Source organism: Aplidium turbinatum, chromosome 3, assembly GCF_918807975.1.
Source record: "Aplidium turbinatum chromosome 3, kaAplTurb1.1, whole genome shotgun sequence".
Lineage (NCBI taxonomy): Eukaryota > Metazoa > Chordata > Ascidiacea > Aplousobranchia > Polyclinidae > Aplidium > Aplidium turbinatum.
The window spans coordinates 34,507,760-34,534,731 of record NC_137474.1 but is presented as its reverse complement, the minus strand read 5'-3'; the positions used below and the strand labels follow the sequence as shown (position 1 = coordinate 34,534,731).

Genomic DNA, 26,972 nt, shown 5'->3' with positions numbered 1-26,972 from the left:
TACAAGAAACATGGTTGGCTAAACAAAACTTGGACACACTGGCAACTATCAGTGACCAGCACTACTCTTTTGGTGTCTCTTCATTTGATCATGGAGATGGGATCAGGACAGGAAGACCTCATGGAGGGGTTGCTGTTCTTTGGGCTAAATCTTTATGTACATCCATGATAAAAAATTACGACCAAAGCATCATCGGAATACAAGTAGACATGAATGACAAATCTATCTGTTTTATTGACATTTACATGCCATATTGTTGTACAGCAAACAGAGAAGAATTCCAAGACCATTTGGGCAAATTAAGTGCCTTATGCCTCCAACTTAATAATTGTAACATATGTCTAATAGGAGATTTCAACGCCAGCCAAACAAATCAGTTTGGGAATATGTTAGACAAATTCTGCCATGACAATGACTTTGTTATCTCTGACCATGAATTGTTACAAGCTAATACCTTCACTTATGTAAGTGAAGCACATGGCACAACCAGTTGGATCGATCATTGCTTAAGTACAAAATCAGTGCATTCTACTATTCAAGAAATAAAGGTTCTACAGGAGTTCATAACCTCTGACCATAAACCTCTTGCAGTAACTTTCACTTGTGAAAACCTCCCAAGAGTGGAAATGGATAGTGGGTCTTTGTTGATGAAACCTAGCAAGATCCAATGGCAATATCTTTCTCAGCAGCAAAAAGAAGACTATAGAAGTTCAAGCAAGTATTTTCTTTCACAAGTACCCATACCATTCAAAACCATTAACTGTACAGACCCCAATTGTAGTAATGATCTTCATCAAAGAGAAGTTGAATTGTTTTATGATAACTTGATACATGCTCTACATATGTCAGCAAATCCGTTTTCTCAGACAATCAAAAAAAGATCCAAATTAGAAATCACAGGATGGAATGACAAAGTTCACACTGCTCACCAAGTTGCTAGAAATGCTTATCTAGAATGGTTGTCGAGTGGTAAGCCTCTCACTGGCCTTACTTTTAAAAAGATGAAAACAACTAGAAAAAATTTTAAATATGCATTACGGAAATGTCGATCAGAGACTGCACAGCTTAAAGCTGATTCTCTTGCTGAAGCCCTTCATCAGGAAAATTCGCGAAAATCATTTTGGCAAAAAATTAAGTCCTCTAAAGTTAAAGGTCCTATCTCTTCAACAGTAGGAGGAGCAATTGGGTCTACTGCGGTGACTGAGATGTGGAAAAATTATTATGGCAATTTATTAAACTCTGTGCGTAACAATCCTACAAGTGAAGCAATAGACATGTTGATGCAAGACACTGAAGCTTATGCCAATATCGAGAAATATCAATGCACTACTGAAACGATACAAATGCTACTATGCAAATTACCCTTTAATAGATCTGCTGGAAGTGATAAAATTTCAGCCGAACATCTAGTATATGCAGATGAACTATTGTGCTTCTTATTCAGCTTATTGTTTAATGTATGCCTTTCTCATGGTATGCTGCCTTCACCTTGTTTAAATACCATAATTATCCCTGTTTGTAAGAACAACAAAGGCAATATTCAGGATGCTGGAAATTACAGACCAATTGCAGTGGCAACTGTAGTGTCCAAATTATTTGAACATTATATCCTTGAGCATATTTCACCGTTTTTAAATACATCTGACAATCAGTTTGGATTTAAGCCAAAACATGGCACAGATTTATGTGTTTATCTTTATAAACAAACAGTATACACTAAACACAGGACTATTACATACACAGCAATAGTCCTGTGTTTAGTGTATTTCTGGATGCATCCAAAGCATTTGATAGAGTTAATCACAATATCTTATTTAACAAGTTAGTTTCACGGAATGTTCCTATGTGCTTTGTACGATTATTGAAGCATTGGTATAAAGAACAAATAATGAGAATAAAGTGGGGGAATCAAATTTCTGACTCCTTCCATGTCACCAACGGAGTAAGGCAGGGAGGGGTTTTAAGTCCTTACCTGTTTTCTTTGTATATAGATGACTTATCGACTGAATTGAATTCCCTAGATGTCGGATGTAATACTGGTTCATCTCACTTGAATCACCTATTGTTTGCAGATGACTTGTGTGTATTTAGTCCAAGTGCTAAAGGTACCCAAAAACTCATTGATGTGTGTGAATCCTATGCTTCTAGACATGACATTATTTTCAACTGTAACAAAACTGTTGGATTGGTCCATCAATGTCGCAAATTTAAAGTTTTGACTTCTCCATGCATGCGGCTATACAATACACAAATTAAATTTGTTGAACAAGTGAAATATTTAGGTATACTGATTGATGATACCATCAGTGATGACGCAGATATTAAAAGGCAAGTGCGATCTCTTTATGTCGCTGCCAATCAGCTTAGATCCAAGTTTGGAAATTGCTCTACCGAAGTTAAAAATGTAATGTACCAATCATATTGTATGCCAATGTATGGTTCGCAACTATGGTGTAACTATAAAACTTCTACTTTAAATCGCATACGAGTTGCTTACAACGACTCGTACAGAATTATCCACAATTTGTCAAGATGCGACAGTGCTAGAGTGTATCAGGTACAGAACGACGTGTTAACATTTGATGCTCTATTAAGAAAAAATTGCTATGCATTTGTAGAACGTTGCAAAAGATCAATTAATCCACTTTTGCGCAATGTTATGTCTTCTGATTGCTACTTTAATTCTACATTTTATATTCACTACAACAGTATTTTGTACGTTGTTTGATGTAGCCTGCTTGATGTTGTGTTAGTCTGATATTTTGTGTGATGACTGTTAAAAATTTGAATTCTATGGACTTTGAGTCTGATTGCAAATAAATAATAAAAAATAATAATAAATTGGGCCAGTTGGAGCTCTGCAACGGGAAAATGGGCAAAATCATTATAATTGCAGCTGTTGCTCAAGAATGTTAGGATTTTGCCAGGGGGGACAAAATTTTTTTCAGGGGGGGCGAGGCCCCCCTGGCTACGGGCCTGCCTCCCTTTGAGGATCAAAGTGTCAACTTCAAGTTGACTTTCAAAAAATATTTTTTGAAAATCAGTCAACATTGTAATACAGTACATTGTATGCTTTGTAATATACAATGCAATTAGTGCCAATGACCGGCTTTGTTGTAATACCGGGACACATTTTTGCTGGAAGTGCTTCTAATTCTGTGATTTGGGCACCAAGCTTGTTACAGAACATTGTGTTCTGACTGTCCTCAGACACTTTAAAATGAAAGTTAGGCACACTAAATTTGTATTGTAATGTTGAGATATTTACAATAAGAACAAGGTCATTCTTTTGAATTGAAATATAATCTGCATGTTCTTGAAATTGCCACCCAATTCGTTTTATCCTGTTAAAAGATTTCTTGACATCTCCAATGTTTTCATGTATTGATGGTGTAATTTGGTCTCGGACCAGTGTTAGACGCATAGTGGATACAGCAGCTTATCACCGGTTCTCTGTGGCAAGTTTAAGCATGGGCCGGCACCAAACTTCAAAGATTTACTGCTACTTTTGGAATTTATTATTATGTCCTCTGCATTAAAGTGTTTCTCACAAATTCCAGCATTTCCTTTGTGAAGAACTTGTTTAATATTATCTCTTGGATCACGTTCATCTCTGTACTTAAGTATGACATTCTTCAAAACTTCATTATGCCACACTTTGTACTTCCCTTTCGCATAAATATTGACAGTTTAAATATAGAAAAACCTTTTACTTCTATCGGTGTGACACTGAGGGATTGGGCGATTCGAAGCTGGCATTTATAATCTAATAAATAACTGCAAATAAATAGTATGATGATAACATTACTGAAATTATAAAAAAAATATGAATGATTATAACAACAGAATTCATAACTGTAAAATACACCACAATTCATAACCTAATCTTGCAAATGGCAATAAGAACTACCATGCCCATGACTAAGTATTTAGCCAGGTAGTTTAAAAACTGAAACTCTTGCTAAACCTGCATGTTGCTTCCTACATATACTCGCAAAATAATCAATAAATCCAAAAGGGCTACCGTAATCTGCTAGGTTTATTGCCGACTGGTCAATAATACATACGGTAACTTAACTTGATAGCAATTAAGTTATCTACCATATTTAATTTTCCAATAGACGAATATTAATGCAAGCTCTACAAAACTGAATTGGAACCATCAAATTCCATGGAACTTCCTCACTAAACCTGTAAACCTCTGGTAAAGGTAAACTGCTTGAAATTATCACGTTTTGCAGTTTGCGGGCATCGAGAGCTGCCGCTTGATCCCTATCTAGTCAACCGTGACCGCTTTTCAACATCGCCGCCTGTTTAAAGCGTACGCAGATTCTATTGCCTATCTCTTGTATTTATATCTCTGGTTGAAACGTAGGAGAAACGTCGTGAATGACGAATACTTAAGTTATGATTTAGAGTTAGGGACTGAAATTGAATACTGGGGGGCAACTGTAAAATCCACAATGAAAGAAAACATATTACAAGCGTTTTTTTTAGAAAAAAAAATAAGTAGGCTATACAAACAGGTAGGCTAAGCGTCCATGGCTGTCCATGCCCTGCCTCCGAAGAGATAGGACTTGACACCCATGGAAGCAAACCATAAAAGTAAAAAAAAGTATATATATCCTAGCGGTGCGCGCACGCGGTTGTCCAAGACAAGGATGTCCGAGATTGGTTATAGAAGCATACTATTAGTTCGAGTATGTTGACTATGGAGGGACGAAGCGACAGCAGTTGAGTTAGTAGTCCGGTGATGGATGAGTTGACGAGTACGACATGATAGAGGCCAGCTTGTATAGTTGCAAGCTGTAAAGCAAATATGAGAAGCAGATGAGTGCTGGGTGACAATGCAGCTATCGTGCATGTCTGAATGGCGCGAGTGGCGGCACTGATTTGGTTGACGTTGAGAGGTGCTTTCTGACGTGGAGAAGACTTGAAATGTCGCGGTGTGCTTCTGATGCAGAGAAGGCTTGAATGATGGACAATGCAGCTATGGTGCATGCCGAAGGTTGTGTCGCAGGAAGTAGCGGCTGACATGGAGTTTACCATGTTGGAGTTGCGTCGGCAGCTGTGGATAGCCGTATAGAAGTCATCTCCGTGGAGGCATCTCGTGTTGAGGCATGTGATAAGGGACTGTGCAACTCAGTGCAAGTCGTGGAGAACATGGGGTGCTGTGGTGCCATGTTGAAGTGTTCTCATCAGTGAGTCTGTCGTGACATCATCGTGGTGCTGTATTGAAGTCCCTTGGAGTCTCGCATCCAGTCTCGCAGCAACCGTGTTGATGGGTGCGTCTGAAACGAAATTGGTACAAAGTAGCGCCCACTAGAAAGTAACACATAAACAGTACAGACACATTAAAAAAAGATACATGCGGCATACAAGTTGTTGAAATTACGTTGCATGACAGTGTCATGGCGGCAAACGCCGGCTGATGATGTGTAGGAAACTAAACAAGAATCTGTAAGAATCGTAGCATCTGCTAGGAAGTATTGAGTTGGTTAAGGACACATTAAAAAAATAGCGACAAACATGAGCATAAAAAGTTGTTGTAATTACGTAGCATGACATTGTCATGGCGAAAAACGTTGGCTGATGATGTGTAGGGTATACAGTAGATCTGTGTGTATAAAAAATGTCTACGCAGAAAAGTGACTAGAGGATAACGATTGGTCGAATGGATGCAGTTTCACGTCCTGCCCAGGACGGTGAGCTACCATAGTTAAACGGATAACTATGGAATGGAAGGAATGGATGCAGTTTTCACGTCTCGTCCAGGACGGTGAGCTACTGTAAAAAATTGGTGACTAGAGGTTAGTCTATAAACCTGGAAGGTTGGACGATGATGTGTCCATTACGTGTCGCCCTGGGTTGAAAGCGGATGAACGAAGGTTCGTGTACAATGGATTCTGTAAGTGGGAAGGGCAATTGAGATAAAGTAGAGAAGTTGTCTTCACCAGTGTTTTTTTAAAGGTGTTTTGGGGGACCGAAACCGTCCCCCAAATTTCTCCAGGGGTTTCCTAAAATTTGGACTTGCAACTACAGTAGAAAAGTAATGGTTGTTTCTCGCTATGTTTTGTCGATAATACGAATATAGCCTACGATCAATAGTTCACGTCCGGAAAAAAGAATAAGTGGAGGTACAGCTAACAGCTGAATCAAAGAGTTATTCACAAAAGAAGTGCACCTTCGATACTCGTCAATGTTTATTTCTGATTTATGGCGCATAATGAGCAGTTTTTACGTGTGGAAACATAACAAGCAGAAGCCAACAAGCACACTTTGTTTGATTGTGCAGCAAACTTGTTTGGCGGCCGTGTTGGGCAGGCTGTTTGGTCGCTGTCACAATCATTTAAGCTGTGCCTTGTCGAATAATTCATTTTATGTTGCGTTGATTGTATGCAGTTATGGCTATTTTTTGATATTTAAATGAAACACTTGCGGTCTCTTAAAACTATACTTAGCGGCAGGGTCCACAAGAGGGGGGGACAACCGGTGCATTGCACCGGGGCCCGGTGAGTTCAAGGGGGCCCGACAAAATGTCTAAATTCACGCGATAAAAAGATTGATTTCAACGACTTTGCATAAAATATTGTTTTTATATTAGTTCCGTATGTCGAATGGGGCCCCCTTATGGGTAGCCTAGGCCAGTGGTGCCGAAGTTAGTTGAGGATTGGGGGGGATAAATCAAAATTTTAGACAATTTTGAACATTGGGGGGGATGCATACTTTTATACACAATTTTAGTGGTTGTGGTAGGCCTATTAGGTTTATTAAACAATCACCGGACCTCGGTAAATTAGCTGCTAACAGCATAATACACAGACAAGAAATAGTGGAGATAAAAGCGCTACCTGTGCTCTTGTGAATGACTGCTGCAAGATTAAGAAACAAGCAAAGAAAAATTGGTACCTCCAGCTGGATTCGAAGCTATGACCTTCCAATGAATACTTAGTTTTTTCCAAAAAAAACAACAGAAGTTATAGGCTACTTTTCTTTTTACCCTCTCCTTCACTAGAATCACTACACTTAGTGCGCTATAAGACAAAGTCACTAGTCAGGAGACTGAAAACAATCGAAGCTACAAAAGAACATTTGCAAATTTATGACAAAAATGCTAACTTTCAAACACATCACAAGAACTTGTTACAACCAAATTGCGTTTTACGGTAGTGCTCATTGAAAATACATTAGCACTGTCATTTATGCTGATGTCATTAAGAATATTTTGGTCAATGTTGCAAACAATGCTAGCATTTAACCTTTCCTGTCCCAAAGTATTTCTCAGTCAGGTTTTCAATCTACGAAGATTGGAAAACGACCTCTCACAAGCAGCAAAGCTTACCGGGCAAAAAGAGGTTCTTAATCAGCTGGAGTATTTGAGAATAGAGAGGTTTTTTTCAACTCGGACAATGCCTGGTAAGCTCTTTTGGCATCGTACAGAGATTTTGGTGCTGTTGCCTTGCTGAATGAATCAATTTGATAACTCATCGATTGTCTATTCAGCTCTGGATAATTTTTGACCATTTCAGGAACTAAGCCGGTCTTGAAAATTCGTGCAAGTTCTTTATACTTTGCCAAATCAGAATTCAGGCTACTTTCAAACCTCTCGGTCAGTTCAGACATAACTCTGTCCATGAACTGATTGTAAAGTATTTTATAACTTAATGCAGTTGAGTGTCTGCAGTAGCTGCCATCGAGCCTCCACCCAATCTTTCAGGGACTCTTCTTTGCCGTGGTGCTTGCAAATAAAATTAGCAGCAAATTTTTCGGAATACCTTCAATGAACGTCCATTGTCTAGCGTCAAATCCAAGACAATTAGAACTGTGATTAAACATCAATAAAAGAAAAACAACAGCAATTCGAGATGCTTACAAACAACTAAATCGAAGTACAACTTCATAGCAACTAATTTTTTTTGAATTATTGGGGGGGATGCTGCCAAAATATTGGGGGGGATATATCCCCCCCATCCCCCCCTACTTCGGCACCACTGGCCTAGGCTATGCCCTTTTTATAAATTATAGAATTTTCAATTTTTTGAGTTTAGGGGGGCCCGACAAAATGTTTAAATTTGCGTGCTCAGGTCGATTTTGCATAAAATATTGTTTTTTGTATGAATATATTAGTTTTGTATTTTGAATGGGCCCCTCATGGGTAGGCTATGCCCTTTTTTCGAACAACAATACTTTCATTTTTTGCGTTCAGGGGGCCAATAAAATGTTTAAATTTGCGTGTTAAGGTCAATTTTGCATAAATTTTTTTAATATTTTGAAGTTGGTATTTCTTATATGAAGTTGGTATTTCTTATATGAAGTTGGTATTTCTTATATTGAAGTTGGTATTTCTTAATGTCATGAACAATAGCAATGCATTCATCCTAAGTTTGCTGCCCTAGTCTCTGCAGATTTCAAGGTCAGAAATGGTATTTTATGTTAATGCAAAGCTGTAAGCACACATATGCAATGCTATGTCAGCCATGTCGGATAGCATTGCAATTTTTATCTTCGAAATGGCTGATTTTACCCACTTGTTGCCATGGTTACAATCAGGTGTTGCCAGAGTTAGGAAGGGTTAGAGTTAGGAAAGGTTAGGGTTTTAATCTTTGCCCAGGACTAAAAAAAATATCCAAAATACAAGTTTTTGTTTTCAACAGCTATAACCTTTTCCTCAAATTATGGCAGAATTCCATATCTGACAATGCTATTGAGGCTATATTTACACTATGTAGTGTTTTAGCATTTTACAGCATTTTATCTTTGTGTATAACTAGTGTGTATCTGTGAATTTAAAGTTATATTTACAATAGTGCATTGTTTGTGAAATAATGGAGTGTTAATACTTTAACCTAATTTATCCTTTGTAAGAACGCGCACCGCAAATTTTGCTTGTGATTGGTGAGATATCACGCGACATGTCGCGCTGGGGGGCCCGGCAGCAACATCTGCACCGGGGCCCGGCAGAGCTCTTGGAGGCCCTGCTTAGCGGTCACCCAAACCAAACCTTAAAAAAAAAACCTGGTCTTCACTATTAGAAGATGTGGATGGTGGACAAGGTGTAGTTGTAGGTGAAAAGGTGACGGCAGGGGGTGCGAGGGAGTAGAACGGTTTGAGTCTATCTATGGCAGTGGTCGGGAACCTTTTTGAGTATAAGAGAGCCATTAAAGCTACATTTTTGGAAATACATTTCCGTGAGAGCCATAGGTTATACTGTATTACTGTAATGCTTTAATACTTAATACAATTAACACGTGGTGGCACTGGTGACGTTTTGAAAGTGGGAACGAGTCTTAGCAAGAGGAGAAAAACAGCGGGGGGTTTGGGGGATTTCCCTCACAAAAAAAATGAAAAATAACAATTAATTTGGTGCATTCTGAGCCTATTTTCAGCTCTAAATTGTAATGAAAAGTTAAGATAAAACTTTTGCGGTTTGCACTTTAGAAGAATGGATTTTTTTGCGAGCCAGATGCCGTCGTCAAAAGAGCCATATACGGCTCGCGAGCCATAGATTCCCGATCCCTGATCTATGGAGACATTCGAAATACGCGAACCAAGGTTCAAGGTAAAATATTTGTCAGATCGGGATTCAACACGAAAAGGACCTTGATAGGGACGCTGAAGTGGTGATCTAACTGTGTCGTCGCGAACAAAAACATGAGAGCAGGTGAATAAAGCGTCGTCGACGTGTGTTTTGCGGTTGCGCGTTACGTGAGTGGGAGCGTATCAAAACGAGGCCATGAACTTAATGAAGTCATTGGCGAGTGGAGTGTGAGATGACGGTGGGTTCTCGGAAGGCGTAAAAAAGTGGCCAGGCTGTACACGTGGCAATGTACCCAGATTGCCAGGCCAAAACACACATCTACCAAGTTGATTCAATTTGAAAAAAAAGGAAGATTCATGCTACGTGAATCAATTTTATATGCAATGTGACGTCAGAATGTGTATCATTGCGCCATTGCTGCCAGACGCAAGTTGAAAGTAAACAGTTGAATAATATATGAGAGCACTGGACTGCACTGAATAATAACATAAAGCCGAAAGGTGTACCGGTAGGCTACAAAATGTGAAACTGCAGTCGATACAGTTCTTTTGGAAATACATTTCCAAAAATGTAGCTTTCATGGCTCTCTTGTAAAAAAGGGTTTCCGACCCCGGTATTAAACTATAGACCACCTCAGAGATTGTGAGTAATGTTGCGTTTAAAAGTATATTTGCTGAGACAACATTTTACCAAATTTTGTTTGCCCCCCAATTTTTTTATTTTTCCAACGGCTATGCTCATGATACTCTTGATAAAAACATGTCAAGTTATATCGAACGCTTCTCTCTCCTAGTAGCCTACGAAAATCGTGCATAGGCCTACGCCGCTGAACGTACCATCAGTACGCGTGGTTCGTTAGGTTGAGTAAGCTAACTACGTCGTCTACGTAAAACATCATATAGCCTACGACGTCAAAAGTGTTGTATCACAATTTTTTGTTTTCAATACAAAATAGGCTATATCGAAATGAGGAAACTAATCGCTGGAAACTGAAAAAAATGTCAGTGCAAGCTGAGTAATGCAGGCTAATCTTACACAATATGACTCACTGGTTATTATTAGCAAATGTGCGTTTTTTCAATTCGTTTTCGTTTCGATTCAAAAAAAATTTTCAATGTCCTTCTTGAGAAAATCCTGCGTAGGCCACTGCATAGGCTACATGGAAAATGGCACCATCCGCGAGCTGTGAGTGCAGCAAGGAGGAAAAAACCGCCAACCACACTATTTGCAACTGTGCTATCTATCATGCGCCAAATGGTGTACGTGAACTGGATGACCAAACAATCCAATGGCTGCTCGACACCTGCTCAAACATCTAGCCCGTGTCACAACCGCTGCTTAAAGGTTGTAAAAAGCAAAGCCCTTTCATCCTTGGAGTGGTAAAGGAAAAACGTTTAAAGGAAAATGAAGAGGCGGTTTTTATTAAGATAATCAAGATAATACTATAATCTATAGCCCATAACCTTCCCCCCACTGCTCGAAAAAAGAAGGGAGGATGATCAACACGTGAATGAATTCACGATCCATCATCGAGAGCGACATAACTAACAACTACGTCACCACGCAAAGTTAGACAATGTTTAGGCTAATTGTATAGGTATAAAAGAAATATTTTAATTACCACATTTCAAAATGATTAATGAATAGGAATAGCAACTTAAATGCCACTTTTACCAACCTTCATTGTAATAACAAACAAATTGAAATCAAAGGGCATTTAATCGACCGCCTCTCGACCTTCTATGACGTACAACAATAAACTTGTATCGGATATCGCTGTGGCAGAAACTTGTTGCTAAGATATAAGCACGAGCCTTTGTCAAGAGGCTTGTTCTATTATATTGTTGTATAAATAATTTTGCTGGGTTTTCAAAATAATCTTTCTGTTTTTCTATCATGTTTGTGTAGTGATCTACACATGTTTATGTGCGGTGGCACACGCACATTAATTCAATGCAGAAAGACAGGAACGAAAGTGAAAAAAGTTTAGTTTTAGGGAGAATTGGTGTGAAGGGAGGTTACTATAAAATATATCGGCGTTTCAAAAAACTCAAAATTGATTAAATTTAATATTTAAAAGTAAGCCGTATGTAACATGCAGTGATAATAAATTTTATGTTTTTTGTTAGAGATTTCCACAAAAGAGATGTAACTTGTAGCCTATTCCCTTAATATCGTAGCTGTAGGCCTACTTTAAAGTTTAAACTATTGTAGCCTATATAAGAAGCTACAGCATATTTTAACTTTTCATCAATATTTGGGTTTACATTAAACAATAATTGTTCACAGGACTTTGTTGACCTGCTCCCCGGCCGAGGGGGGTCACGACTGTTCAGGGGCCCACTCATTTTAGTCTGTATAATGTTTTATGACTATATAAAAAGGATATAAGCTGCTACAGAAACTCGATATAATCAATAGCTTAAATCATGCAAGACCGTATTTACTGCTTCTCAAACCCTAGGCTGGGGTCCACCTCGATCTAGGGGCCCACGCATATTTAGCTCGTGCAGCGTTTTTCGACTTGTACTTTCAAAAGTACGGTAACATTTGATATGGATTTTTTTTCCAATTCTGCAAAATTTTCTCGCTCGCTTTGCTCGTTCGACCATATTTTAGTCACCTAATCAGAGTTGTAGGGCAATGTGTATGCATAGTTTCGTAAGTGGATTAAGGGAGAAAAAAGTTTTCTGTTACTGTGTCCCACAAAAAAATTAGTAAAATAATGTAACATTTCGAAGTAAACTGTGCTCACTCAAATAACGTACCGTATAGTTAATTAACAATTAAATTGATAAATATCAATGTTAATGGAGATATAGGTTATAAAGTGAAATGAGCGATAAAAATATTATAGATGAAGCGAAGGTCAAGACATCTCAGATAGATTTTGCAGTTTTAGCCTGCTGAAAGACTGCATCATAGCCTACTAGGCTATACAATTTTCAAGTATTAAATTATTGAAATCCTTCTGTGGTCGTGAAAGATTTTTTTAAATCGAAAACTAATTTAAATTTAAACTAAATCTTCTACCCACATGTAATTTCAATTTAATGATTTTGGTTACATAGCCTAGAAAGCAACTTACGGCTACATGCAAATCGTGCATCTTCATAAAAAAAAACATTATTGCTCTAAAAATGCCTAAAAAGTGAGCAAAACAATAGCCTATCATATTTTTCAAAATCTTCCCGGGGCAAGCCCCACATCCCCCTTTCTACTTTTACTTTTTTGGACCTTACATTTTGCATCGCCCATTTGTCTTATAAATTTTGCTTTGTTAAAACCCTGGTCCTTCTTCAACTTTTCTCTAGATCCGCTACTGCATTGTCCGCATATTTACTACTTTTTTCTAAAAAATCGTAGGGTTGTTGACTCTTTGCTGAAATGATGAAAGTAAAGTTTTTCCTTATATTGAAAGAGTTTGCGGCCATAACCTAACACTTTCTTGCCCTATTTTTAAGAGCCATCACAAAACATAGGGGTCCATTAGTGGATTTCGAATGGGGGAATAAGATGGTGCTCACACGGCCCTGTTTGTTCATTATTTAATTTTATTTTGAAGTCAAAGCTCTAGACCAGATTCATCTCAACATTTTAAACCAATTTTTATTGGAACGCTTGCCAACGGAAAAAATTGAAAAATTTCTTATCTAACTGCAAGCTAGCTAGGCCTATATCTGATGTCTGCCATCTCGATCGCCAAATATTGGATATGTTAGTCGGACAAGGCAGGTTTTCAACTATCCGATTCATAATCCGATTAATAGCCTACTACATTTAATTAAGTGCTTTTCCAGCCCAAGACACAGCTGTGTGCTTTCGGAAAGCGTCAAACTGAGGACTCACATTCACAACTAAGGTCGTCATTTTTTTCAAGCCTTTTGACCAGACCGCCGAGCCAGGATAAAGAGTTTCTGTCGTTATAACATTCAAATGCTGCCAGTTAATATCCCATAAATTCATTGAAATAAATAGGCCTGCACAACAACTTTTCATTGTCGAAATACAAAAGCACGACGCACTAAAGAAAACAATCATAGAGATTTTTTTGTTATATCCAGGTTACACCCGGTAGTTGAAGATATAGTTAAGTGGACGGGAAGGCAAAGAAACCAATCTTCTTGTTAACTTTCAAGCATGCCTTTAAGTGTCCTGCCGAAGACACAGCCGCATGCTCTTAAGCGGTGTCGAACCTGCGCCCTTTCGAGTGCGTTCCGGAGCTTTGACTACTCGGGTATGCAGCCGATCATAGAGATGAACCTAGCAACAACAAACAAACGGGTTGAAGTTTTGAGAAAAAAACACACATTCAACGTAGCTTAGAAATTGCAAATTAATCGAATGAAATTTAATAGCAGCTTACGTAAAATCTTAAACAAACTAAAAAGCAGCGAGAAAGACAGGTAAAATAGAAGAAACTGTTAACCTGTTAACCGATATGTTATTATTAGCCTTATAACATTATGCTTCCTTTTTTGATAACGGTAATGATAACATCATAAATTCTATCACTTCTATGAGATTCTTGAGATTACTGAAGCATGTCGAAATTAAAAAAAGAAGCAGTTGGACAGTACAATTATGTCGCTCCAACCCCTATACCTGAAAAAGGTGGAAGGTGAGTGCAATGAAACGTCATTTTAATCTTGACGCTACTTTGGTTTCATGTTTTTAAACCAAAATTTTGAAAACCACTTGTTACATTTATGCAAAATAAAGCTCAATTGTAATATATCGTTCAGAAATATGAAACACAACTGATACCATAGATTGTGATTTAAGTATCTTCCTTTACTCTTTCAAACACTTTGAAAACAGGTGTTCAATGTTTCCTGATTGTAGAATTCTTTCTCCAAAAATTTTCAGCTGATGTTTACATTTTCTAAACATTGACGCATCAAAACTTGATTAGTAATAAAAGTACAATTTTCAGAAAACGCAATACCAAACATTCTTATCCGGATTTTTACCCCCATCACGACGTCACAGTGGAAATAGTGGACCCTAAAAACTTCAAGTTATTCAATGTGAGAAAATAAAACTAATCGATTAAAGTAATCTGCACTTTCGACTAAGACCTTATACTTTGTAACTTATTACTGACGCACGACTTATAGCTACTTAGCTATTTAATACGACTGTATCGCACTAAAAAGTGAGCCAATAAATGCATGAGCGCAACAGCTTTATGAGCTCAAGAAAGAGCTCAAGTTCAAAAATCTTTTCTTTATTTATGGGGTTATCTATCCAATGCAATAAAAACGCTAGGCTATATTTTTCTGCAACAACTAATAGGACTACTGTTTTTTGTTTTCTTTTTTAAGAATTCTTTTGTCTAACGTAGGCTAGTTCTTTCTTTTTGCCTAACTTATAAAAGAAACGTAGTGTCGGCCTCTTAAAAAGGCTCACCTTTAGTATTGAAATATTAAACTCAAGTTTTAAAGTTTTCAAAGTTAAATTTGCGATTGAGTAGATAAAGCAAATAAACTTTGTCTCCTCTGTTACAGACTTAATGCAAAAGATAATAGCTTACTGAAGGTTGAATTTGTAAAACTTTGTAGTTTAAAGATGAAAAGGTTCCTTTTATACTATTAACTTTTTGCAGATACAACCGCCGAAGATGTTTGATACAAGTTATTTTTCCGATTATCGCCACCCGCCGGCAGAGAACTTTTTGGCATTAAATTCAAACGATGACTCAAAAGATCCCCAATACACAGCTTACATTCAAGCACCACAAAAATCTCGAAATAGTAGGTTACAAGTTACAAGTTGTCATGGCAAAGAATAAAGAATCTATTAAAAGCTAAATTATTAAGTCGCTTATCAACACTTTCTTTCTTGACTATTTTTCAGACAATGTACTTTCACACAGTAGGCTTAAAAAGACTAATAATTATGTTTTAAATGATAGATTTTTTTGATCGTTTCTCTAAAACAGATGACAAGCAACAAGATTCCAAAACAGCCAGAAAGTCTTCATCACAAGACTTCCAGCAACTTGACAGGAACATTGTAAAGAGCGCTGGAAATAATATTCGTTCTACAAAAATCAGCACTCATCCTTCCGGAGTAGCCAGAGCCCAAAGTGCCGAAAAAAAGCAAAGACCAACAAAAAACGACAGAGTAAACGAAGAGGTAATGATTGGTCAATGTTGTTTTCAAAAGAGGCGGTTGAGGCGATCGCCCTCTCCTCCAAAACACAGAAAAGTAACTTCATTCACAATGTATTTGCAATGCCAGATTAATGTCGACCAACTTGCTGGATCCACCCTTGAGATTCACATTGGTCAAATTAAACAAGTATTTTTAGTTTCAGTTTGCTTTTATTTATGACCATCACAACGAAAAGCAATATAGGCTACGCCAAACATAGCCGAGGTCTAGAAAAGAGTAGAAGCGACAAAACGCGGACGTTATAACATGCATGATACAAAGCAAGACAATCAGTTTAAAATATAGCAACACCTTAGGGTTTTCCTTGCATTGGTTTATAAACTCGACTGCGTATTTATCATTAAAGCCTGTGTGCTTTTAGTAGGTTTTCTATGGCTATTTACGTTTGGCTAAACTCGTTTTTAATTTCAACGTTACTATACAACTCAACATAGACATCTTGTAGTACGGTAGGCTACATGAAAGACTGTAAAGTAAACTGTCAACTACTTTTTACTCAACTTCGAAGCAGTTTTATAGATCGCTGTTAAAAGCACGAAGTGGTAGCGAATGGAAAAGGCCTCCGGATTCGAGTTACAATGTTTTAAACCCTGACAAGCCAGATCCGAAACGAAAAACAAAACCTTACGGTGCTCCAATGGAAAGAGAACAAGTAAGTTTATGAAGCGGATATGTTCATTGACTAAAAGTTGGTTTTCTACGAAATTTGTAGGCTACAAGAAAATAGTTGAAAGAGACAATTTCTGCAACTATAATTGTAGGCCTATAATTATATCAAATGCAGTGACTAGAAGGTTTTTTGTTTAAATAGTAGCCTATTAAAAATTTCTATTTAAATAAGAACTTTCTGATAATCCCAATTAGTGTGAAACAGCCTGTAAAGGGTTTCAGAGAATAGTTGCTGCAACCAACCAACCATTTGGTGTAGCCCAACTAACTTACAGGCCTACATTCCTACATTTACAGTTGCAGAAAGTTCTGTTGGTTAGTGCGTGACTTCGTGACAAAGAAGTTTCAAGATCAAGCGGTGCTGGTTCCACTCTAGGGGTGTGCGCTTGAGCAACGCACGTAAAGGAGTGCTCTTTATTCAGCGGCACCTAATGGATGGAATAATTCCCCGGCAACAACACTTCTGTAATCGGAAACTTTAGTCTGTCAATTTCGGTGACCTGGCCTGTGCCAGTAGTTCAAAGCCTCTGCAAGTATGCGAAACTGTTAGGATTAAGTTCTCAAAGAAACTTTCCCAGTCCGGAGATAAAGATTCAATCAATCAATAGTACCTGGCTTTTATGTAATTCGCCCTGCTTGGCATTGAGTACTTTTTGTAGTATTAATAGTATTTATTGTTTAATTGTATAGTTAGAAATATATTTACTAAGCCAGTAAGCCTACTGTTAATTAGCATCATGATTTATGACCAAAAATCATACGGAAACCATGACCTCGTGTAGACGGGAATAAATTTAAAATGAACCGAACCAGCACCGCTTGATCTTGAGTGAGGGGTTTAACCGCTGAGCTAACGGAGTGGAAATTCATTCAAATTCAATTAGAATAGTAAATAAAAGTGGGTTCTAATTCTTCAGGTCTGCTTGTGTTGAAATCTTTTCTCTAAAGTCGTTCTTAATATTTTTCTGAGGCAGTAGCCTAAATATAGCCTACGCCTTGTCCTCATATCTTTACAAACATACCGTACTGCTTTTCGCTTTTCTTTTTGAATCCATTTCATCTAATTGTCATGTGCATGCTTTTGTATCTGCTGGTATGCAAGTGCCTCTACATAAAAAGCAACTGTCAAGTGCCATGCAAGCCATCTTAACTAGATGAAATGTGTAAAGTTGTAAAAGGCAGTTTTGGTAATTTGGGTAACACCTGACCAACCATGGGCTGTCTTTAATAAGAAATAAAAATACAGCAAAGTGCTTTCAACGGTTGTTCTTTGAAAGAAGATAAGCTGTCGCTGTCTTTTCTGTATTTATTCTTTTTGATTAGGAAAACATAGCCAGCAAATTTGGTGAGAAGAAATGCCCTCAGCGACCCTCTACGGTTGAAGAAGGGGCAGCAAATAACAAAATTGGAAGTTCAACGAGTACTCCCATGCCCACTTCTGTTATTTCTCCCCCAAAAGTTGAAAGAAAAGGTAAAGTAGTTGACAATTCTTTTTTGAAGATTTAAACAAGTTCAGCATTTTCTTGGCCTTATCTTGACGACCTGACGCCTGTAAAAAAAAATAGTTTTTTTGTAAGTTTTTCAAAATTTTGCCATTGATTGAAAATTTTTCTTTACTCCTGTTTTCAAGAAAATTAGCTACGCATACGTTTTCAGATAAGTTCGGAAAAACTGTTGCCAAATCAATAAGCCGAACATCAACAGCAAGTGGCCGCAGTAGCACAAGGAACTCTCAAGTGTTCGGTGGACCAGAGTTTCAAAACAGACCCATGACTTCAGCCAGTAGTTGTGTTTCTTCTGTCGGAGATGATTTTCTTTTGGAGACAGGAAGACATTTGAACGAGACTCTGGAAACTATACAAGAAGAAGAGTAAGTATTTTCATAACATAAAAATGAACACTTAAGTCCCCAACCTCAATGTGAAGTCAAACGCATTTAGAAGAATGATAGCGTGACTGTGAACAGTCACGGATTTTTTATTCACCATTTTGATAAAAGAATTATTGTTGTTCAGAATTCTGGATGAATTACAACCTCCATCTCCAACCAGCCCAAAACCGCGGCAAGTAATGAGTGAAAAAAGACGAAGACATAAGTCTAAATTAAAAAAGGTAACCTAGATGGCAATTCACATGAAATAAACTTGTAACAAAAACTACATTGTCGAAGTATTTTCTACAAATGTCTATTGTTTTATAAAAATTGAACATGAGGTTCTGCTTTTTGATCAAACAGGTGACTAAACGTCTTGCCTTTGGTATGTATGATCTTTGATGTTTTAATATAGAAGTGACAGCAAACATTAGCCTACATCTGCAAAACTAAAAACGACGCAATTAATTTACATCAAATATAGTTACTATTCTCTACATCTACACCTCTACAGCCTGTTTCACCCTAAAAGGGGATCATCAGAAGGTCCTTATTCAAATATAATATAATAATATAATAGGATTCTATTTGAATAAGGACTTTCTGATGATCCCCCTTTTAGGGTGAAACAGGCTGTAGAGGTGTAGGGAATAATAACTATATTTGATGTAATTCACTCTGCTTGGCTTTTTGCTTGGCATTGAGCACTTTTTGTAGTATTAATACCACTTGTTGTTTAAACATTAATTTATGTTGCTTTTAAATCATTGTTACATGACAAGCTAATGGTAGAAAACTACGGCAAACTTTCGTCGCTATTCTTCACAGAAAAGATGACACCGATGATTGATTGATTATTTTGAACTTTACAGCCATTGCCTCCTGCTGACTTATTTACGAAAAAAGGACCCGATCCTAGATTTTACGCCTCTAAGAAGAATCTAAGAACTCCAAACGAAATGGAACGATTTCGCAAAGCAAGAGGAAGGGCATATATGAGGAACGTGGAACAAGCGATACCGGAACTTGATTACAAAGATCATGAAGTGAAATACCAACCAGAGAGGCAATTGCTGACGGTAATTTTAAATGTATCTGGTAATCAATTATGTGGCAAAAAATTAGTTCGAAATTCTATTGCGTCTCCAACAATTTAAGTTCATAAAATTAGAAGTTTTCAACAAAATAAAAAGACTTGCACAGTGGTTAGTCTTTGAATACTTTCAGTGACTTGTACTGCTTAACTATAAAGAAACTGTTCTCCGAAAATGTGGAAGTTGTTGCAAGACTTCTAAACAGACTTTATTTTCTTCTTTACGTCAGGATGCGAGATGGAAAATACGTAAGGACGTCAAAGATGTAAGGGATAACAATCTTCATAGTCTGGTGGATAGATTCGAAAAACGTCACAAAATCATCAAAGACGAAACAAGAACAAGACTGGGAGACTCAACTTATATAGGTAAGTTTAGCTGGTTTCAAAAAAATAGTCTATCTACAAATAGTAGCTTCCATTGTCGACCTGCACTACAATCCGCCACGTCAGCTCAGTGATTACGCGATCGATTCAAGATCAAGCAGCGCTGGTTCGGCTCTCGAGGTGTGCGCTTGAACAACGCATTTTAGAACTATACTCTCCATTCAGCGGCAGCTAGTGGAGGGAATGATTCCTCGGCAACAACACTTCAACAATCGAAAAACTTCACTCTGTCAATCTCGGTGACCGGACTTGCGTCAGTGATTCAAAGCCTCTAAAAGTATGCAAAACTGCATGAATTAAGCTTTCAAAAAAGCTTTCCCAGTCCGAGGATAAAGATCAAATCAAGTCAATCAGGTACAAACATCATAAACATAAAACTTGTACAAAACGTGCACACGTTCAATCAGATACCAATAGTATTAGTAGGTCTAACATGTCCTATTATATTTAGCTATAGACCTGATCGCAACTAGTACAGGACTGGAGGACAAAACTCCCACTGAGTTTTTTTCTTCTTTCTGTAACAGTCAAGTTGGTGTTACTAAAAAGAATGCCGTTCATTTCTGCTTATATCTTCTTAGTTATGTTGCTCTCTTTTTAATGTATATGTCTGCCCCCTCACACAACAGCCTGGTTATAGCCCTACTGCTTTGTTTTTTTGGCCATTTGTTTTTAATTATTTTAATGTCATATAAGACATGCATCCACTGATACAGAGGTAGACAACCTTTTTCTCACTACGAACCGGTTTGAGGCAAGCATTATTTTCCGGACCGCCATCATTAACACATTTTTGTTTGATGCATAGGCTTGTTTTGCATCAATAAGCTGCTTCCACTTAGAAATTATGATAGTCAATGACACCCGCAGTGTGTTCGTTATGTCCACCCTACTTCATAATTTAGTCTTGTTTGCTCTTGTTTTGCTGTTTTTGAAAAAAACTTCATGAAGTTCTTGTTTTTTTGTTTGAATATTTTTTGCAACATACGTTTACAGATTCTTAAAAATGAAATTAATATTTCAGCACAGCCCGGTTGATCAAATAAAATTGCAATTTTTGTTGCAAACAAATTCATGACGGACCGGCACGGCGGCACCGGGCCACTACCTGGTGGTTGCCAACCTCCGCACTGACATACAGTAGCCTATACTTGTAACATCATCAGCTTCTTACCACCTCACTAACTCCAAGCAGAAAAAAAGTTATTACGATTTTATAATCGAATGAACTACAACATCATTCTGCCCCTATAAACATTGGCTCGTAAAAACACGAGAAAGATACGTGTATTACACGAGTTTCCTCAGAATTTCATGTGTTTTCCACGACCAATGTTTATGGGGGCACTAGTTTCTGCAAAAACTATCACTGTTTATTTTACGAATCAAAGATCAACAGTGTGATTTTTTGTATCAGGTCGGGAGCCGGTCAGCGTTTACAAATTGCAAGAAGTCTCCAACTTGGCGAGAGAGAAACAGCCAGACCTCGGTTTTAAAGTGCAATACCCGTTGCACAACCGAAGACGAGTTACTCCTTCCCTTGGGTCCGTTCAAAGGGCAAGAAACTTAGGATCCCACGCGCAAATATTCAACCAGCCTTGTGCCCCTCCATATTGGGGGCCTCAGAAAGTAGACCATGCCTTGTATTTACCCCCAATGGCTCAAGGAATATAAAAGTATAAAAAAGGCAAAGTGGTTTCGAAAGTGGCAAAGTTGGCAAAGATTTGGAAACTGAAACGTCCTGTTTATTTTTTCGGAAATAAGTCTGTTAAAACTATTCGATGCCCCAGAGCATTTGAATTGCAAAACGTATAGTCAATTCCAAGTCCAATTTCACTGATGCGCTGGAGTAGGTATAGGCTTATTGTTATTTTAATTAACATAATAAAACTTGTTTGCATTTTTCTTTAAGAGCTATAAGTAAGCTGGAATTTACCTAATTTGCTACATTGCACGCAGGCCTACAGGCTATATGCTTTGAGATCTTGATCCTCGGACTAACAAAGGGTTTGATAGGTTATTCCTGGCAATTTCCTGGCAAGTTTTGTCTGTGAATTATTCTATCCTCTATGCTGTGCCGCTAAATGGAGAGTAGCCCTGAAATGCGTTGCATAAGCGCACACCCCGAGACACAGTCCCGAGAGGCGAACCAGCTCTACTTATTCTTGAGATTTTTTGTGTGTACAAAATCGGGCGCTAAACCGCTAAGCTAACTATGTCACACCTGATATCCAGTAGCAGATTTAGAAAAAAGTTGATGCAGCACTATGGAGTTTTGACGAAGCATAATTGTAAACGAAATAAAGACAATGTAAACTTTTTGTGTGTTTTTTGAAATCGTTTCAATGGTTTATTTGTTGAAAAAGTTTGTAAACTGTTGTGTAGTCTTTCAGTACATTTTCGATAGTCCTCTTTAAGGTTTCCCACCTTTCTATATCGTGAACAAGGTACATTTCACCCCCTTGCTTTCATTAGCATTGAACTAGGATAATTGAATTGTTAACTATAGTTAAATGAGCAATGAATTTACTTTGAAAAATTGTATTATTTTCTTAGTTTATAAAGGTTACATAACAATTTGTAGGCTACTCAATAACTTCACTGCTGACAACACATGAGAACAATGCCGCCAATTAAGTTAATGAAACGAAATTGAGAGAGGGAGAAAATATTACAAAAGTGGAAAAAGTACATGTTTTTTTCGATTCTTTTTTGGGGATTAGGAGCACGTGACCAAGCGCTCCCCTGGGTCCGCTATGGGCTATACCGTAATACAAAGCAAGCCTATCTGAATGTACGAGTTAGTTACGTATACTTATACTGACTGATTTTTTACTTGGTATGGCATTATTTTAGGTAAAGCAAGCCAGAGTCGATTCCAGTGCATCACAAGCGTTGTCAATTAGGGCTGCAGAAATTCTTGCCTCTGCAAATGAACAACTAAACTTACGTTTGCAAAACAAAAAGACTCATAGATTGAATTGGTATCAGTAGCGTAGCCAGGAATTTTGAAAGAGGGGGGGGTTGACAACCCAGCGGCGGGGGGTCTGGGGGGCCTCCGACAAAAAATTTTGAAAAATTACTTTGAATTTGGTGCATTCTGAGAGCATTTTTACAAAAATGTGGGTATGATTATTCCTGTTAAAATGGTGCTGTCCGGTGGCATAGCAAAAGGATAAGATCATGTTTTCTTCGGCATTTTTCGGAAATAAAGCTAAGTCTCTATGTTTTCTTGTTGCTAATTCCTGGCTGAGATGTTTGGTATTGGCAAAACTCTCTCTTTTAATGCAGTTTTGTTTAAAAATAGGCAATTTTTTTTTAGACTGAAAGCATCATTTTCAAGCATAAAGAGACTGAAAGCATCATTCTCAATACCGTGACGTCACACGCGTTCCAAAGGGGGGTTGTAACCCCCAACCCCCTCCCTTGGCTACGCCACTGATTGGTACCGTATCTGTAAAAATTTATTTAAAAATTCCTCAAAAAAAAAAGCAAAAAAATTATCACTTCTCATCTGTCTCAGTCTGGTTAAGTTTGCTTCATTTTCATAAATAATTTATTTTTGCTGGATCGTTTGTATACGATACGAATTCAACTGAGAATGTATAGCTCTGTCGATAGGACTACTGAGATTTCTTCTCCGCTTTTCTATAAAACTTTCATGAACTTGCTCCATTTGGTTATCTTTATGCTAAAGCATTAAGCGGTTTTTGTTTTGCTTTAATTATACAAATCAGAGCAGCTAAAAGCAAGATGTGCCAAAAAATACATTTTTTTATTTATTTTTTATTTAACTTACAAATCCAAAATTTCTGTAATGACCATGAAATTAACACAAATACTTTTCAGACGTTTGGCAAGAGACAAATTGCCTACGACACATTGCTTGCTATACCGGTACTACAATATTCGATTCTTTTAAAGTTTGTAAACGGTTTGATAAATTCATCAGAACCAACAAAATTGGTTTGACAAATTTGTACATTTTTAATTTCAAAAAGTATAAAATTATAACGCGGAAGTGTTTGTCACAAATATCCATAATGATACAAAACATCTGCACAGTGGTGTGTTATTTCCAATATTACATTCGGCTTCAGCTTTTTCTTCCATTTTGCTGGTTGAAACTTGTTGTCTCTTTCAGTGGAAAATGGTGACGAATCGGCATAGTCCATCCTTGTGTTACCGCTAAGCCAAGCGTCGGTTGACCACGAAGGATTAAGCCCAGCAAACTCATACATATCTCTCATCGAACCTTTAGGATCTGCATCCATATTACTAAGTTGTGTTCATTAATTAAAATAGTAGCTACACTACCAAGATTACCAAGACCATGTATGGATTAAAATCGTAGACTAATCAATTTGTGTTACTTAATTGTACACTAATTGATCATTTAAGCCAAATTTTGACCCTGCAAGGTTACTTTTTTCAAAACTTGTGCCACCTCCAACGTACGCTGTAAGTTATAAAATCGAAGCAATAACTTACTGACATACACATCTTCGTAACGAACAAGTAAATATTTGCCGTTCAACCAATTTTCTTTTTCATTATCCGTCCTTGGCCTTATTCGGTTTGATTGTTGATTCGAAACATTAAGCCTGCAAAATATATAAAATTCACTGCTAAAAATTGTCTGACATTCCAATAACTTCGTTTTAATTATTATTCAAAAATTCACATTGTGTGCATAAAACAACAAAGGGATTTGAAACAAAAATTTCAAATCTCTCAAATTCAATCGATGTAAAAGGTATTTTCACACCAAGAACTTACAGTAGGCTAATCTTAGTTGAGTTAAACCAATACATTTACCTTGTAAGTAAGTCGAAAAGCTTTTTGTTTTCCAAACGAACAGTCTTCCTATCCTTTTTCTGTAACTTCTTCTTTTTTAAATCTAAATCAAAATGAAAATATGCTACATCACTTAAAAGTTTTGTACAGAATATATTTGCTTTTTTGGTTTATTGCAATTTTTTTGATAATAAAATTTTGACATAAATTTTGAATTTGAGTAGTTTATACTGCACATGTATTTTTAAATCATCAATTAGTTAAATACGCATCTTGTGATTGATATACGCAATTTTTTTGTGGTTTTAAGGTATTCAAATTAAAATTTTGTACTAAACACTTGTAGTTTCAGGAAAACCAATATGCAAGCTTATCCATGAATTAAAAAAACCTTAATCGTTTAGTTTCACACCTTCATAGGCTTTTGTACGGTATAAAACTGCTTTCTTTGACCAAATCATGGGTAAAATCTCTTTGATAGTGTTTCGGTGTCTCTTACATAGTTCTTCAACTTCCAAGCTCATGTTGTAAGTTCCAGGAAGTTCATGGATCTCGTATAGTTGTTTTCGAGACAAAATTGTAGCTCTAGGGTCTCTTACCTTGGAGTGAATGAAATAATAACTTAAATCAATCCGGTTCGAAAAGTTACGGTAAAAATCTGAAAAACGGTTATCTTAGTCAAGGGAAAACACCAGTTGGTATTTAAATATAGCAGAGACGTCACGCGTAACTTTTTATAATCGGCTTTGAATTGGTTTAGTAAAAAGCAGACTTTCCACCCGAGACTCGAATGAAAATATTACAAGAGAAAATAGAATCATATTTTCAAATAATGACCATTGTTACACGGTTAGGAATATAGCAAATACGAATATCTACTTGATATTTTTATGAAACAGGTGATAGTGATAAAAGAAAAACCTGCATGAATTTCCATTACCACGTGTATAATTTTGATGTAAGCCTCTGTCGTTTGAAGGACCTCCATTAGTTCTGTGATTTGGCAAATCCTTATTGTCTTGATAACAGGCATCAAGGTATGCTCACACGCTTTTGACAACTCGCTAGGATAAAACTGCCTCTCGCAATCGGAAGACTGTGAACATAATGCAGGATTGCGTCGTATAAAGGCACTCCTGAGTGAGAACATTGAGCAGTTTGATTTTGCTGAATTACAAAAGCAGAGTTACAAGTCAAATGGAGCATTTTGGTTCTAGTTTGGGTTCAAGGTTGAATCAATATATATTCGAGCTGATTAGGTGCTGAATACATTTTAGTTTGGCTATATTTCGGCTACTTCCCAAGTACATTTTGATAGAGTATTTGATATCTTACAAAAAATAACACTCTTCTTTTTCTTGCGTTTGAGGCCGCCGCAGGTCACGTTGTTATATCCAGAGGCAGCAGCCAATAGATTGTGTGTTCATCGAACATTGTTAGGTCTACATGTCTATCCTTGGGTCGGTTTAGGACATTGGTAGAGAATGTGGTATGCAGTCTGAAACTCTGAGCCACATGCACAAAATGGTGAGTCGGCGAGGCACCATTGGAAAATGTTACTATTGAAACGACCAGTGTTGTACGCGTCATTGAAATAAATTGACGGCGTCAGCGTCAGCGCGAATTGCCTAAAAACTTTACGGCGTAAAGTACTGCGTAAGCTCTTAAAAAATTGACGGCGTCAGCGTCAGCGCTAATTTCTAGCGCTATTTTTTGCCAGCGTCTCATAAAACAGAAATATTTCAACCAAGTTTAGGCTAACAATAGCTACAAATAAAGAGCAGGTATTATGTTTTGAGACTGTATTGTAATTAGCTGCTTAGCCTATTAGTTATTTCCTTGCAGAAAAACAAGCATTTCAAAACGTTTGTCTGATAATCTGCTGCGTTTGGGACGCATAATGTCCTTTCTAAGTGAAAACATGCGTTCCACAACAGCGCTGGTTGGTATTGGTGTGTTGTATTTTAAAAACAAGTTAAAAACGTTTACTCGGAAAGATATCACTGTTCCAAGCGTGTTGTGATAGTTTAGCATGTAGGCTATAAATCTTTTAACGTGGTGCAATGCACCAACATCGCTCTTTTCAGGGGCATAGAGCTCTTGAAATAAAGTATCTTCAACGTCCGCGATGCCATTCATGGATTTTTCGCTTTCTGTTTCTGATCCCTCGTTCTCAATACATGGGTGATCACCATTTGGCGAACTTCTTCCGCGTGTATTCCAGGGAGCCATTCCAACCAACGCGAAAGCCGGTAATTCGGATGAGTCGCGCTGGCCAGAACACATTGTGAAACTCTTATTGTGAAACGAGATTTTCCATGAAAACAAAAAATGACGCATAGCGCTTGACGCTTAAAATCGGCAAAATAGTTGACGGCGCTATCACTTCCGTCAACTGAAAAATAAAATGACGGCGCTAGCCTCAGCGTCAACAA

At 37.4% G+C, this 26,972-nt stretch overlaps 2 protein-coding genes and 1 long non-coding RNA gene across 3 annotated transcripts; 1 reads left to right on the top strand and 2 right to left on the bottom strand.

Moving 5' to 3' along the window:
- Positions 1-4,598: 4,598 nt before the first annotated feature.
- Positions 4,599-6,002, bottom strand: LOC145765891 (uncharacterized). Its single transcript, XR_014288671.1, has 2 exons — positions 5,825-6,002; positions 4,599-5,291 (listed from the first exon to the last, which is right to left on the bottom strand). It is a non-coding gene; the product is annotated as an uncharacterized LOC145765891 (long non-coding RNA).
- Positions 6,003-14,023: 8,021 nt separating this feature from the next.
- On the top strand, positions 14,024-22,054 carry LOC145767320 (uncharacterized). Its single transcript, XM_082579116.1, has 11 exons — positions 14,024-14,159; positions 14,475-14,568; positions 15,147-15,294; positions 15,483-15,679; positions 16,230-16,370; positions 17,711-17,858; positions 18,044-18,257; positions 18,403-18,499; positions 19,133-19,339; positions 19,584-19,722; positions 21,158-22,054. The coding sequence occupies exons 1-11, from the start codon at positions 14,083-14,085 to the stop codon at positions 21,412-21,414; spliced, it is 1,719 nt and encodes a 572-aa protein (XP_082435242.1). The 5' UTR covers positions 14,024-14,082; the 3' UTR covers positions 21,415-22,054.
- Positions 22,055-23,501: 1,447 nt separating this feature from the next.
- LOC145767542 (carbohydrate sulfotransferase 1-like) lies at positions 23,502-25,065 on the bottom strand. Its single transcript, XM_082579384.1, has 4 exons — positions 24,950-25,065; positions 24,559-24,640; positions 24,232-24,344; positions 23,502-24,004 (listed from the first exon to the last, which is right to left on the bottom strand). The coding sequence occupies exons 1-4, from the start codon at positions 25,059-25,061 to the stop codon at positions 23,769-23,771; spliced, it is 543 nt and encodes a 180-aa protein (XP_082435510.1). The 5' UTR covers positions 25,062-25,065; the 3' UTR covers positions 23,502-23,768.
- Positions 25,066-26,972: the final 1,907 nt, after the last annotated feature.

What these genes read in the sequence shown, in the direction of transcription:
- LOC145767542 (XM_082579384.1), bottom strand. Translation starts at nt 25,061, where the DNA reads ATGAGCTTGGAAGTTGAAGAACTATGTAAGAGACACCGAAACACTATC. An exon ending in CCGTACAAAAGCCTATGAAG is followed by an intron (nt 24,641 to 24,949) that starts GTGTGAAACTAA and finishes ATTTTGATTTAG; the next exon opens with ATTTAAAAAAGAAGAAGTTA. An exon ending in TTACGAAGATGTGTATGTCA is followed by an intron (nt 24,005 to 24,231) that starts GTAAGTTATTGC and finishes ATATGGATGCAG; the next exon opens with ATCCTAAAGGTTCGATGAGA.
- LOC145767320 (XM_082579116.1), top strand. Translation starts at nt 14,083, where the DNA reads ATGTCGAAATTAAAAAAAGAAGCAGTTGGACAGTACAATTATGTCGCT. An exon ending in ACGACAGAGTAAACGAAGAG is followed by an intron (nt 15,680 to 16,229) that starts GTAATGATTGGT and finishes ACTTCGAAGCAG; the next exon opens with TTTTATAGATCGCTGTTAAA. An exon ending in GGGAGACTCAACTTATATAG is followed by an intron (nt 19,723 to 21,157) that starts GTAAGTTTAGCT and finishes TTTTTGTATCAG; the next exon opens with GTCGGGAGCCGGTCAGCGTT.